Source organism: Chroicocephalus ridibundus, chromosome 9 (genome assembly GCF_963924245.1).
Source record: "Chroicocephalus ridibundus chromosome 9, bChrRid1.1, whole genome shotgun sequence".
NCBI lineage: Eukaryota > Metazoa > Chordata > Aves > Charadriiformes > Laridae > Chroicocephalus > Chroicocephalus ridibundus.
Genome location: NC_086292.1, coordinates 35,465,032 through 35,480,610, shown reverse-complemented (window position 1 = coordinate 35,480,610; position 15,579 = coordinate 35,465,032). Strand labels below are relative to the sequence as shown.

The 15,579-nt window shown below is 39.2% G+C and overlaps 1 protein-coding gene across 13 annotated transcripts in view; it reads right to left on the bottom strand.

Annotated features, from left to right (window-relative positions):
- The window catches only part of RAB27A (RAB27A, member RAS oncogene family), a 35,802-nt gene that overhangs the window by 5,111 nt on the left and 15,112 nt on the right, over window positions 1–15,579 (bottom strand). For 4 of the 13 annotated variants that reach the window (XM_063345493.1, XM_063345489.1, XM_063345488.1 and 1 more), the window contains exons 3-7: window positions 5,142–10,098; window positions 3,035–3,207; window positions 1,757–1,842; window positions 916–1,019; window positions 35–158 (exon numbers count right to left, since the gene is read on the bottom strand). In XM_063345493.1, the coding sequence (XP_063201563.1) occupies window positions 35–158; window positions 916–1,019; window positions 1,757–1,842; window positions 3,035–3,187 (467 nt within the window). In that variant the 5' untranslated portion in view covers window positions 3,188–3,207; window positions 5,142–10,098. The remainder of the gene's footprint in view (window positions 1–34; window positions 159–915; window positions 1,020–1,756; window positions 1,843–3,034; window positions 3,208–5,141; window positions 10,099–15,579) is intronic. The other 9 variants (XM_063345494.1, XM_063345496.1, XM_063345483.1 and 6 more) reach the window with 8 other exon arrangements.

Here is a 15,579-nt window from a genome sequence, read left to right as displayed (position 1 = left end):
TAAACACAGCAATAACTGGAAGGAAGTTACTTACCCATATTTTTCTGCAAGTTCCTTAGCCTCTTCTTCTTTCACCACTCTTTGGTCTTCCAGATCACTCTTGTTTCCACATAACACAATGTCAGGGTTTTCACAATATGCGTGCATTTGTAGCTGACCTAACAGCAACAACATGAATAGGGGTCACAACTCACTGTCACGCATAAAGCTCACTAAGAACACTACCACATTTCAGGGGATACAAAGTCCTTCAGGAAGACGACTCTTTGAAAGAGAAAACAACTGCGTTCTCTGCTATCTCACAGGACTTCTGCTATTGCACTGAGGACCCAGAGAACAGGCGGACATCCACTATCATGTACCCAGTGAAAAAGGCAGGGAACAAGCCAGGGGAGCAGAAGCCTGACATAGTTAGCAGAGAAGCTGTGTTTTTGTAGTGTGAGGAGTCACACTCACCAAGCACCTTCAGTGAGCTCCCAGGAAAGGATATACTTCCCTCTCCTGATTGATGATGCAGTTTGGGAACTCCTTCGCCCAGATACACCAGCCTAGTAATATTTGCCTTCCATTAAGTTTTGCTGACAAAGCTTCAGGTGAGTTTTGCATACACCCTCCACACACTTAAATTACTGACTATCACCAGAGCCAGGGTTATGATGTTCTCTCAGCTTTCTTTTATAAAAGTTAAGATTCAAGTTCAGTAAGCAAAGCTGAATTTCAGGTAGGCACTAGAAGCCACTACTAGCAGCTATTACAATTATGAATAAAACATTAACTCTCATTTACTGAGAAAGCTATAAAAAACAGTATTTTCAGTTCTATTTCTCAGTGAGACTCCATACTTACACGCATAGCCCCCTCCCCGCCCATGCAAAGAAAGAAAGAAAAAAGAAAAAAAATAAATGCATGCCATACTTATCCAGTTCCTGACATTCAGAAAGCTTTGCTCATTTGTCAGATCAAAGAGCAGAAGAAATCCCATGGCATCTCTGAAGAAAGCCGTTGTCAAGCTACGGAACCTAGACCAGCAAAGTGAAATTAGTTGGCTCATCTGACAAGTTACTTTGAAAATATAATTGCATAGTCATAAACGGAGGTTAACTTAAGACTGAATTAACTAGGATGAAATGCTCTTCATAATTGTTTTGCTGATGTAGGGACTGCATAACATTACTATGGTCTAATCAAGGCCTAAGGAAGTCAAGGAAACATTTCACTAAAGCGTGAGAGCTTTAAACAAAGTCTTCTACTATAAAGCACGACTTGATCCAAGATTCAGAAATTAAAATAAGAATGAAATTCAGACTTCAAACCCTATACATATCAGCTCTTGATTTTAAGACTATCAACCACTATTTTTTGATAGACAAACAGCAAAGGATCCTTTGAGGTGATTTCGCCTGTCTGACTTTCCCAAGACCTCAACATAGTTACAGAAATTTAAGGAAAACTGGAAAAATAAAAGCTTTAAAAGCATCTATATGCATTGACCATGAAAAAGTAAACTGAAAGTTTCCAAAAGACAAAAAGCAACAATTACAGTTTTAATGTTCTACAGTCATAAATTACCGTTGCAATTTAATGGGTATTCATAGGAAACTTTCCATCACTGTTAAAATTAAAGTAAGTATGCTTTCCTACCTTGAGTCAAACAATCAAAATGTAATAATTAATAAAGAGAATTCACATACTCAGTTCCACTGGCATCTAGTTTGATGACAACTGCCTTACTTGCTAGGTGGGGGGTGGAACATACCTTTCCTGCCCTGCAGTATCCCAGAGCTGAAGATGTATCCTCTGTCCTCTGCCACCAACGCCATCTGGCCCATTGGGTCTGTACACCTGTAAAACGTAAATTTGCAAGACTGAGTGTTAGCAGCCCAGCCTTTATAGAACACAAAATAACTAACATTTAAAGTCATTAAATGCAGTAAAGCTGCAAAGATTCCAACTACAACTCAATCCCTCTGCTTTATAAAACAAAAGTAATTTGGGTTGCATTTTAAGTTTGCATCCAATTGAATACTTAAAAATAAGGGTAAAAGTTAAATTGGAAAAACCACACCCAATAGACTATGGACTCCAAACAGATACTTAGAGCGGCCATTAAGTTTCATTAGATAAGCTTAATATTTTGATTTTCTATTTTTTGCTATTATCTTGTATCACGTTCAAATTAAAATATAAGAAAGCAACAATGGATCATGCAATCTGGCAATATATTTGTACCACTAACAGAACCTCATTAGTAAACAGAATATACTCATAAAGATAATGACATCTCTTCTTAGCTGCCAAAAGATTGCTGAAAAAAGCTTATCATATCATAGCTTAAAATGCAGAAATGAGATGACAGTAACAGAAGCTGAAGAGTTTACTCAGCACGAAAACAGAAATAAGGGCATCTGTTAGCTTTGGAAGGATCAGATAAAAAGATCCTTGTTTAGAACACTTCATTTTAGGTCATCTTCTTTACTTTCAACTGTTGTTGTACCTAAGATTACCAAAGTTACAAACATACCTTTAGAGACACATAAACTTGCTGCATTTGTGGATTATATGATTCAAGTTATGAAATTTAAATCTTATCCTGAATTATCAAATGTGCTGATCAAGTAAACCCACCATGTTTGCTGTCCCACAAAAGGAATACTAACTCATTCAAGAGACCAGTTTCGCGTTTCACTAAGGGATTTACTCCTTGCACTACTGTGGTGCATGTCATCCATCAAAACCCAGTCTGCACAATGCCCATGACACCATCCAGATACACTCATCAGCGCTTGCTGAGCAGTAAGAAGTGGTGGCTTAGAATCAGCTCTTACTTTAACTTTGGGGCAACGCATGACAACAACAACAACAAAAACAATCAAGTAAAATGAGACCATTTCCTTGTCACGAGATTAAGTACACAGTAGCTATTGATTGCATGCCTACACATAAGGATCAGCAGGTCAGATTTTTAAAAAATAGATTCTAGCCATCACCAAGACAGATACCATTTTAAAGTAGGACACTGTTTGTGAAAACTCACCACTCTCTTTTCCCGAAAATCAATGCCCACCGTTGTGATAAATTTGGAATTAAATTTGCCATCCGTATATTGGTAAAGAAGACTGGTCTTTCCTACTCCAGAATCACCGAGTGCTAGAAATTTTATGAGGTAATCATAGTCCCCATCAGACATAGTGAGAATTCAGGTGACACCTTAAAAAGCAAAGCAAAAAGGATTAGTCAGTCAACAACTGTGCCAAGGCTTCTTTTGACAAATGTTTAAAATACAAATCACTGTTTGAACTACAACGCATCCAGCAGTGGGACCAGTTCTGTACTCTTTTACACTGGTTTCACCTTAAACTCTCAATTATGCCAATTATCAATATCAAATTCAGCCGTGACTGAAAAAGCATGTAGTTAATTTTATTACATTCCTCTGACTAGAAAGAGAAGGCAACACAATTTTAGCTTCTTCAGGAAAGACTGAAAATCAAGGTCAAAGTATTCAAGACATCTGGAACATGAACTGCAAAACTGTTTTTAATCTGGATGGAAGCTGGCAAAAGCTACTTAAACGTACCGGCAATGCAATTCTGACCTCTCATTCACTGTGACACTATAAACATATGCAAAAAAAAAAATCTTCCAGACTGTCCACTGTATTTAAATAAAAGCGACCATCATTTTCTATTTATAGCTATTTCCCAGTCTTGAAAAAGTTTTTTCATACAAGGAGGAAAACTAACCAAGCAAGATGTTATTGTTGCATTTGTTGGGTTTTTTTTTTGCTTTATTTAGAGGACCAATTTTCAAAGTTTTTCAAGTTTCCATCATGCTGCTAGTGAATCATTTGAACTAAATCCTGATCTTGAATTGCCATTAAACAACACACACGTACACACGGCCCATACACATTTAAGAAATTTCTATCCTTTTCGTGCCTTTGTGTGATCACATCCTATAGTGTGATCAAAGTGCAGCAACAGCTAGAATGTAAAACAAAAATCACTGGCAAATTTCACGTATACTAGAAAAGACTGATGTAAGCACACTAGTACTTTCCTGTTGAGCAGCTACTGAGCCTCTCTTCCCCCAAAACAAACAGTAGAGAGCTGCCTTTTGTTGTGTGCAAAAACATGAACATGAAAAGATAAGCCTATAATAACCATTCTAAAAGCAACATAAAACTGGCATTGAATTGCCTCTTATGAAGGAGGGAAATAGATACCAAAATACAAAACATAAAATAGATGATGAAATAAAATACAAAAAAGAGTAAAATCTGCTGTTTCAACTGTAAATAAGCATTTTTGGAACTATCTGTACCTTGAATTAAATAAAATCATTCATTTCAAGTCAAACACTGCAGTAGTTTGCACCAATGGCAAAACACCAATTCATTTCTTGAACATCAACTCACAGCTTGAGGTTTGGAACAAACTCTGTATCTCAAGTATGTGGGTGTCCATCACCACCATTAAGCTAAAACCATAACTATCTTTAAAACTTCAACTTCATGTTAGTACTGCTCTTGGTTACAAGGCAGAGCTGTGATTAGTCAACTTAGTTATGACTGAACCTACCATGATCAAACGCAGACAACAGTCAGATTTACACCCAGATACTCCACAACTGAAGAGTCAGGAAAGCATCTGACACTTTTTTGCCATTTCCAGTTTTGAAGTGCCCCTTTTCCCCAGCCAAGGCATATTTTACGTTATGCCCTCAATGACAGTAAAACCTTGCAGGAAAGGGGGTTTAGGTGACTCACACACACTACCATGCCACAGCCAGCTAATTCACTTTCCACTGTTGTGTTTTAATACAAAGTTTTGCAACAGAGTAAAAGATTGAAATAAAAAAAAAAACCCTAAGTAATAGTTATCAGTGAGCTTTTTACATAAATACACCACAATTGCAGGCCTGCATCCACCAGACAGGTCGGAAAGTGTGGCATATTCAAGTGAGCAGGTTGAACAGGCCATCACACACTGATGTAAGAACATTTTTAGAAGAAATTAAGAGCCCTGATCCATTAGACACATGCATACCAGTAAAAGGGGTTTTTACATTTTTGTTTCATTTTTTTAAATCATTCCCCTTGTTGGGGAAGAAAAAAAAAAAAGTAAAATCAGATTGCCTACCTTGTAGCTCTACAAAGTCTTTTCATTGAAATGCACTAGAAGAAAGGGAAAAATATTTTAAAAAGCAAACAAGGAGGTTTTTACTAAAGACTGGATTTGATTTAGACTTCCATCTCGTACATGGTGTTTCTTCGCCTTCAGAAGTTCTCCAAGGGCAAAGGGCTGTGTAAGCTCCCCCTCTACTCAAGTACATGTTCTTTCAGCTTCAATACCCCTAAATTAATTGTTGCTTAAAAAGGCTTACATGCAAATCATAGAGCCAGTATATTAGACAAGACAAGCTAGCTTCATGTCTTTCACTATGCTATCCCACCTGTATTTGCCTTGTCTTGTTGCTATTTTGTTAGCTAGCTATAGATATACAGAACGTACTTTTAATAACAGATACAAATGATAGTGCCACATAATCACTGCTAATTTATATTGTAAGAAAGCTAATTTATCGTGCGTCCTTGTGCAAGACCTTACTGAGGAAGAAAGGGCACTACAGCTCTTACTTGGAGCTGTAAGAAACTGTCAGGGTTCAGCTGCACCCTTCCACTGGACAGAGCTGGGTGAAAGCTCTGGTTAAAACAGAAAGGTCAAGGTTAGACCTTGGGGAAGTAAAACCTAAAGGTATTCCTGTTGTCATATCTGATTCGTAGAGTGTCTGTTTGGACAAACACACCACGTTACTTTGGACAACTTAAACCTCAGTTCTCCATATGGCTGGTAGAAGCCCTTCACAGGAAGGGCGTAAAAATGCCTTATAAAGGGTTTCCTTGAGAAGGAAATTTTCTCCTTAGGCTTTTGAAATGCACACACCTTTCACTGCACCCCATAATGTCAATCTATTATTCAGATATCTCCAGGGAGTGGTTCTTGTGAAACCCTGCACAGTTAACCTATCCTTGGAGACATGCAAAGAGCTATTTCCATAGCAGTTTCATGCCTTGTCCTCCTCCCTGTACAAATATTTAAAAAGAGATCTCCACCCACTACTTCCGAGACCTGCAGTCCTGGTGCCCAGACACATCCAGCTCCACACAACAGAAATAAGAATATATTGACAGCAAAGTACATTCATAGCAAAAACTGCTGTGGAGTTTTTAAAAGTCGTGGCCGTGTTACTGAAAACCCATCCAATTTTTTCCTTACAGTTTTACTTTTTTTAATATTAGGCTTTATAGCTTCACACCTTCCAGTCTTTCCTTCCACATTTCTATACCTCGTATATCAGGAGAGTGGAAGGCAGAAAGGGAACAAGCAGAGAAAACTGATGATACAATTAGGATGCATCAGGTCACCAAAAGAAAGAAAAAATTAATTCATTTTAGCATGATTGTTCTCAAATCTTGCTTCTACGAGTCCTTAGCTGAAAATATTCACTGATGGACGCAGCTTTAGGCTCCACATCAAGCCGCCCAGGGTTTTGTCTTCCGTAAACCCTTCCCTAAATCCCCTTCAGCTCTGTCTTCAAACTTTGCCTAGCATGCAGATGGACAGGGACTACCAACAAGTGCTGGGAAAACTACAGTGGCCTTTTCCATTGCTGACAGGACCCCCACAGCCATCACTTAAGCTGTGCCTGTACGGCTGCCACTCTGGAGCCTCCACATACTCACACGTCCAGATGGTGGCTTGCCAAGAAGGGATGCTCTGCAAAGCAAGTGCTGCTCTTGTTCAGTGGATTTCCTAGTCCAAGTTACTTTCACATTAACAGGTATCAACATTAGCAGGCTTGTATTTTTTCCTCCAGGACACAAATATCACAACCCTATTGTGTGATAAAACATTCAAGACTATGGCAGTGTTGCTCCTGTATAAATTAAGGAAATTGGCTTGGCATGCAGGATTTCCCCTGTGCAGGATGGGGACAGGGAATATGCTTTCTGAACTGGCATTCCACAAAACATGCAACTCCTGTGCCGCTACAGAGCTGATGGAGGGGAGAAGGAAAAAGGAAGAAGGCACAAAGAGATGAATAAATGAAAACACAAGCTGAAAAAAAAAAAGCTAAACCACCGATTTGCAAATAAACCTGCATACACACACACACATGCACAGTGTAAAATTCAGGAAATCTGAACATGCTCTTCATCAGACAGTCCTCAAGCACATCAATTGAAAGTAAAGTATACCACTTACCCCAACCTCTGCTAAAGGAATAGTTAGGGCACACTGGAGATAGTACTTCCAGTAGGAGTATTTTCTAGCACCACCTCCTTAGCACACAGCCAAGAGGCTTACGTGTCACCTGTTTGCATTCATGTTGATGGGTGCTCAGAGATAAAGAGGTGTGCCTCGTGTCTCCATGTCTACAGAGGGTGCTGCCTGACAGCATGGCTGGGAAGCAATTACACAGTTCAAATGTCCCACTTATTCCTAGAGGCAAACAGCATTTCAGAAGAGATTTGTGCACGAACCACCTAGGAGCAGATCTAAAGTAACTGCTACATCACCCGCATACCTAAATACAATGACATTGTTCCTAACAAGTGTTTTCATACAAAAATGTATTAAATGATGAAGTACATGGATCACAGCTGTTCAGTTCTGTTCATAGCTGTACATCCTTCTCTCTTCGGTGCGAGGAAGATACAGCAAACTGCTGTTTTCTTTCTTTCTCTCTTGTACAGACTCAAGGACACTGCACTGCCCCACGGGTACTATGGTAAAAGCCATCTTTACCATAGATTCTAAAGAAGACAAAAAATATTCTTTGGCAAAGACTGGAACAGAAGGTATTACATCTGACATGGCTTCAGACCACACCTGCAACACCACCTCATTTCACAGAGAAGTAATAAATATTTAACAGAGGAAGCTTTTTGGGGGTGGGGGAGTCCTCCCCATACTACACCACCTAGACAGCCCTCCCAAGGGCAAAAAAGCCACTATTCTGTATGAAACTACTCAAATAAATCCATTTGTTTGACTCAGCCCACTCTTCCTTCCCCCTCGTACCAAGTGAAATGACTCTCTCTACAACTCAGACATCACCCCAGCATCCCGGAACTGCAGTGTAGCCAGACTTAACACCAGTGACTAACATGGTAGAATATATCACACAACTATAAAGAGACGCACAAATTCGAATTTGCCAAAACACAGGTATTAGACTAATAATTAATTCCTATTTTAAGATACCACAGGATTTCATCACATATTGTCCTTTTGGGGATGGAGAGCAGACACTCAAGGGTTACAGTTAACTTTTAGCAATGTCCACCTTTTGCAAACATCACTGAGCTTTCAGGTAGATCTTACAGACAAAAAAAGAGAGGACTTGTGTCTTGGCCTTGCCTTCTTTGCTCGGGAAAACCAGACCCCACTGGAACAGTGGGACATTCACTAGGTTGTGTCCTAGAAGTAGGAGCCAAACTGCAGTGAAGTCTGCATATTCCCCCTGCAATGGAGATCCGGCCCCCAATGGACAGGAGGAGCGCAGGGAAGGGGTTGCATGCCTTGGCAACATCACAGCAAGAGCAGTGTGTGACAGGCGAAAGAGCTGGAGTCTGCTTAACAAGGTTCCACTGTATTCACATATAGTCGAGCCATATTTGTAAATACACTATGAAAAAGTCAATGCTATTAGAGTTCAAAAATGCTTTGCAAATGAAGGTTTCCCCAAATACGGCTTTATTCTTAAAAAGCAGTTGAGGCTGCATGCTTATTATTAAAGAGTTGATGTGGCCACTGGGAAAAGAGGAGTCCAAATCCCACACAGACAGAAAAGGAAGATAGTGCAGGTCTCTCTATGAACGATGTGTAAATACATGTACATGGTGATAATGCATTTGTACATGTTTGGTCATTCTGCAAGTGCAAGTAAATTCATGCTACAAAAGCTTCTCACCTGGGCGCTACGCAGACTTGAACAACTTCAATAGCTGTTCTATACATTACCTGATCTGTTAACAGCAGAAGCACTGAGAAAGTGATCTGGACCTCAAAGGAATAAATTCACTAATCCTGCTGTACCAGCACTCCCATCACACTACAGCAAAGCAATAACCACATTCTTGCCTAGCGTGGGTGAAGCGTAGCGAACGGCCTCACCCTGCTCTAAGGCTTCGGTAGCACCTTAATGCTTGCAGAACTAGTCACCATCAGACATTTGCAGCTCTGTCGAAACAAGGGACAGAGAGTTAAACAATGCTCCTGCTTAGTCAACACTTTATTAGAAGTGCCTTTGGCTAAAAGCTGCCAGATACGTACAAATTTAATATAAACAAATTATGGCAACAATTTTTCATACCTCAAGTAACTGCTATGCTGGGGGAAGACAGTTAATAAATACGCACTTTACTGAAACATTCTGAGCTGCACTATTTTTTTCTTAGGAAAATATATGACCTGGCTTGCTTTAATTTGGGCCAAAATGACACTTTCTGTGACTTCTGGGACTTTTCTGTAACATAAATAACAAGAAGGAAAACACCCCCTCCTCTCACAAATGAGAGGAAGAGATTCAGTTGATCCAAGCATTTATCTTTTGATTACTCTCAATTGCTTTACTTGACATTTTACAGTTATGACCTTTTTAGTTTCAACTATAGAGGAATCCTAAGGAATTGTAGGATCAATGTCTAAGGATTGTCTCTTTCTTGGAAGGATGTAAGTCATTTTAAGGGTGCTCAGGATACATACAGGAGTCTGCAAAAATACATGCAAAAAATATTCTGAGGCTTTAGCTTCCAAATGCTGATGTCACTTCTATCTCAGCTGAAGGTGCTGTAGGACACTTTGTCAGCTGTCAGCATTGTTAGAACCGCAGACTTTTGCGAAGCAACAAAAATTGACAGGCACACAAGCACTCTGAGAATGAGTTATCATGGAAGATGCCAGGCATAAAATCGTGATCCTACCCAGAAAGGGAGCACAAAAGGTCTGCAGATGCGGTGAGAACCTTGCACAACAGGCTGGGCAAGGGAACAGCAGATTCTGGGTTTTGTTTCCAGAAAGCCAGGGGAAACTGGGAACAGAGAAGCCAGGAAAGGAAACAACAGTTAGTTTTGCAACTACATCTGCATTTCAGCATAACCAAACCAACAAAAAGGAGACTGAATTTCAAAGAATAGCTCAGTTACATAAAGGAATGAAAGGCAGCATGGACCTGGGAAAAAAAGCAAAAATAAAACCAGGAATGTTACAAGTGATAATCCAACATCGCCCATACAAAAGGATCTCTGAGCAGTTTCAACGTTTCTCCAAAAAGAACAGCACCATCTCTGTTCCCTCATCAGTTTCTAACACTTCCATGCTTCATGGTAGGAAAATACTGTAGATAAATAAATATTTGCAACGTTATCTGATGAAAACAGTTCAACTCTCTCAGAGGGCCTGTCTTCCTCCTGGGAACAAGAGCTTTTGCCTCCCAAGTTACCTCTTGAACTCTCATCAGAAGTTGCTTTCAAGTTGTAGCAGTGAAGCAAAAATCTGTACTATGTGAATAGACTCCAGAGTAGACTGGGAAAAATAAAGCAAAGAAACTTTTACTTATTTTTTTTTAAACACAGTTCCATGCTACTTACTCCTTAACCATTCAACTGTTCCTCTAACAAATACATTAAAGCCACAGTGCCTTACAAGTTAATGCGCCGTGCTTCTTCACTAACTTATAAACAGGAAATTCAGAGCTGTGCCCAGCATCCTTCCTTGATGTGACAATTCTGACCGCTTTGGGACCCAGCTCACAGCTTACTCACAGCCCAACTTCAACATTTGTAACGCATTGTAACACTGTACTTGTTCTTGACAATATCAAGGAGTTGTGAATGACAATCTTACACAGATTGACAGTTTCCACCTCTTTCAGTCAACACAGGAGGTACCAGGATTTCACCCACAAAGCTGGTCGTATTCACAGGAGGGAAATATGCAGCAGCTTGCCCACCCACTCGTTCAGCAACACTTCCAACTCCAGAAGGGCAAGGAAAAAAAGAATACACTTCTATTTCTACCCTCACAAATAGCCACTGAAAGATAAAGGAGGAGATAGTAAGAATCACACAGGATCGTTAAGAACTGAGCATTTCTTTAAGGATTGGTTTGGTTTTCCTGGAGATAACAAAAATCTTCAGCAGTGAGAATACGCAGACACGAAGAAAAAGAATAAAAGGAATAAGGTAAAAAAAAAAAATCTAAAAACTGACAAAGGAAGCAATTTCATATGTGCAGTTAGAGTATAAATGAAGAAACATCTCAGGGAAAACGTGCATGTACTCATGCTGAAGAAAGTGTTCTATTTTATGCTCTGCCTATGCGGGCGATTCAGTAGGCTGGATTACACATTAGTCTGGCCAGGGTCTTTGTTTAAGCCCATTAAAGCATGCACTGTAAACAGCCAGAGGAAAATATTTGCAGCTTCTTTAAAAATATGTTTTGGGTTTTTTTCTTCTCCAGGGCAGGAAAGTTCTCAACTGCCTTCCACCTTGTTTTGTAGGACAGATACCTGGAATATCAATAATGATTCTCCAAAAGGTCACACTGCCAAGCTTATGAAGGATACAAGACACATGCTGCGTTGGAGGGAAATAATCTGGCAAAAAATAAATTACCATGATTAGGTCAATTAAAAGTCTACAGAGAAGGTCAGGCAACAGACAACCTGATTATGATACAAATGGGACTATAAAACTACATCATTCATCTATTGATGTGGGCAAGCGTACAAAGGCGGTGAGGCAGGAGAGAATTTCAGTGCAGAATTTAATACACCTTTTCATCCTTTGGATTGGGAAATACTTGCTTCTCTTGTTTTTCAATGGAGGTAAACTCTGTTCCTTGCTAACTCTAGTTCTTGATTGGAAGATGCAACAAAAGTTACTCTTTTTTTTTTCCAGCTGCATCCATTCTTTAGCATTACTTATTTTCTATAATATTCTGATCTGTCATTTTTGGTGCAAGTTACTTGATTTAGTTCAACAATAAATATCAGGGGGACACAGTATATACAGCATTTCCTACATTTTGTTCTGGCTATTTATTCCTTAGGAAGTTAAAAGTTTTCTCGTTACTTAGTTGACATTGAAGTATCCAAAGATTTTTATGTCCATCAGGAGCTAGTCTGTCTAGACCTGCCAAATGGAAAGAGCTAACCACAAGGCACCGTGGCCTTTTGCAGCAGGACTGATGTGTCAGATCACACTTCCATCCACCAGCGAAAATGTACTGTTCCTCAGAAAATTTAGTCATTATCAAAGTTATTGACTGAACAACTAATCAACATCCATTTCTAATGAGCTGGAAAACCTCTATGAATATCAGGCATGACATTAGGATTAATATGTTATTTGTGGAAATATTTCATCAGAAGGGTTTCTTAAATGGATCTAACACAAAGGGCAAAATAAATTGATAGCTATCTATGGGAAAGCAAGGGAAACTGTCAGATGAGAAAAACCTTGTCCAGTAAAGAGAAAAGGTTATTCCTTCTATTCCTTAATCTCAAATCCAATGTGCTTAGACTTCAAATACAAGGGACAGTCCGAGATGCGAAGCAGGGAAATAGTGCACATGGACAGAGATGGAAGGACATATCTAGATTGATAAAACTGAGGCTCCCAGCTAGCATTCACTTCTAAACTTTTAAAAATAAAGTCTTAACAGAAGCATCCTTGCAGGTGTTGAGCTCACTGGGCCTACTCCAGATCATGCTGGCAACCACTGCAAAGTGGAGACAGGCAGAGCACTGCAGGCTGGCAGCATGATGCTTCAAAGAAATTGAGAGATGGGTCAGTCATGAATAATCTACTCTTAAGAGGTCTCAAAAAGGATCTGAGCCTTTGATTTCAGAGTCTGTAATAGCTACAGTCTGAGAGTACTGGGCAGGATTTTCTAGTAAACGTGTCTGGAAATAGTAAGCATAGGTGATGCTTCCGTATCTCATAAATGCTATGAAAAGGTTAGAAATAACTTGCTGAGAATACTCTGGGCACAATTTAACTTGTCTGTTATATAATAAAACGCCACTTCTGCCTGAAATAGGCCACAACCTGTTCTCTTCTGGAAGTTACTAACGTGCAGCAGCAAAGCAGAAATCTTGATCCGTGACAGCGAGATACAGATGTTTTGGAGCAACCTTGCAGCTCAAAAGTATTACTCAAACTCCTCTAACAAAGCAAAGCTAAAACTATAGGTTGGTGTTTTTTTCCCCACAAGAATTGAGAAATATGCCCATACTTTCAACAAGTCACCAAATCTTCCACTTGAACAGCTCTAGAACTGCAGCATGTATTAACATTGTCCAAACTTTCTATTGAGGTTCTGCAGTCTGACAAAATAGTCAGACAGTGCTTTGGCAAAACGTTTGCTTCAATTTGTATCCTAGCACAGCTTCTTTTCTAGAGTCTCAGGGCAGGGATAATTCAAAAGAAGCACCGATTAAGCGGGCTGAACCGCACAACACAAAGCTCCCATTCAAGAAAGCCTGGTGTTTTTCAACCTGAGTTGCCAACACTGTTTCTCTTACTGCTCTGATCAGAACCCCATATTACAGCATGAATTATATTTAAATTTTAATATACAGCAAAGACTGCTCCGATAAACAGCACAGAAAACTAGAGTTCCTTATACTAATTCTTGCCATGAAGGTATGCATGAGCCCTGCAAGGAAAGCAAGAAGAATCACACAAGTCTAACGCCACAGTTTGCCCATGCTATTCATTTGAGTTGTTCCCAGATTGAGGGAGGGCCCCAAGATGGCTGTAGAGTAACATCCCTGGCTGAAACCTGGCAGCTGTTGCCAGCTTTTCATGCTGTAGATGCCTTCCTGCGGAATTCTTTCTTAACATTTCGTGCACACATACAGTGTCCTCAATTTTCACTTTAACTGACCTACAGTAATAGGAAATTTCCTACCTCTCTCCCCAGAAGTCTTCAATTAAAATTATTATTTTAAAAGTTTCTGCTACAGCTAATAAGTGGCACAGCAGCAGTGAGCTTACAGAACAACCACCTCTATAACCCAAGAAGAAATATACAAAGTTATTCTAAGAAAATAAATTGCCAGTCAGACTGCTCTAATTGATCCAAGCAGTGCTAGTTCCCTGTAGAAAACTTCATTAAGGAAACCCATACGTATTTTTCATACCACAGTGGATTCAGACTGTGCTTTCTTGACTTAACACTAGGCATAAAACTTTGCATACTTATGAAGAATCCGAAAATCTCAGGCAAACTGACAAATGAACTTCATGTAACAATTTGCAATTTTTTACATTCTACATTATGATTGAGAAAGGCATCAAACCTCTGAAATGAAAAACGGGATATAAAGGGTAAATAGATATGAAAGAATCTATTCAGATGCGCACTTTTGTGCACAAGTCACAACAAACTGGGAGTATGCAATGGTGCCATCCAACAAGAGTTTCTATTTGAAAAGACTCATTAAAAGTAGGTGCTGCTGTATCATTCTTTATTAAAAGGCTGCCTTTGGCTTGCAGTGTTTTGTTTGACTTTAAACCAGTGCATGTGATTTCCCATAGGAGGAAATGAAAACTGAGTAATGAGATTCCAGTAAAAACAAATTCAATATGTGAAAAAAGGAAATCTCGGTTAGCGCTGATCCCTACAGCTGCAGTGCCTATAGTGGAGCTACACGAACATACCTCAGCCCCTTCACTCCCAGAGAATTCCCACCGCACCAAGATCCCAGTTCTGCTTCTGTTTATACCCACAGTTGCACCATAATGCATCAAACTGTATTTTTGTAAAGAAACTTTATCCCTATGACACAGTGTTTAAACAAAATTCAGAAGCAGGAGCTATATTATTTCCTAGTTATGAAGTCAAACCTTTTAGACCAAAGAAAAGTTACTCTCCATTTTTTTCCTTAAAAAGTTATTTCAACTTCCCTTTGACTAGAGCTTATTTCCCTCATTCCACTGGGAAATGTTCCAGGTCTTTTTCCATTAACTGCTTTTAAGATTATTTTTTTTTAGTTCATTCTTTAAATTTTGTATAGTTTCAGAATTTTTCTTGGTCTTCTTTTTTCAATTTTTTTTTAAACCAAAAACAAATTGCAATTTCTCTTTGATGCCATTCTTAGTGACATGTTTAAAGAATTTCAGCTGCATTAGATTTTTAGTTTGTCTTTACCAGGCTTAATTACTAGGGGTGTTTTGTTCAAGATAGCGTTGTAAACAAAAGACATGCTGGAAAAAAGCAAATATATTGAAACCCACTGGGAGTACGGTGAGGGAACAGGGGGCAGCACCACATGCTAGAATATTTTTTTTTATGTTTTGGCCTATACAGCAATTTAACTCTCAAATAACTTAGGCTATTAGAAATCACTACCCTAAGACGTGCTAAGAATTGTTTCTGTAACACACATCCCAAATGCACATGTAATGCAGCAGTTGAAAAGCATTATATAATAGTAAACTACAATGAAGCTACTATGACAATCAATCCATCCAGCACAGGAAAAAAAATCACTAAGTCAGCC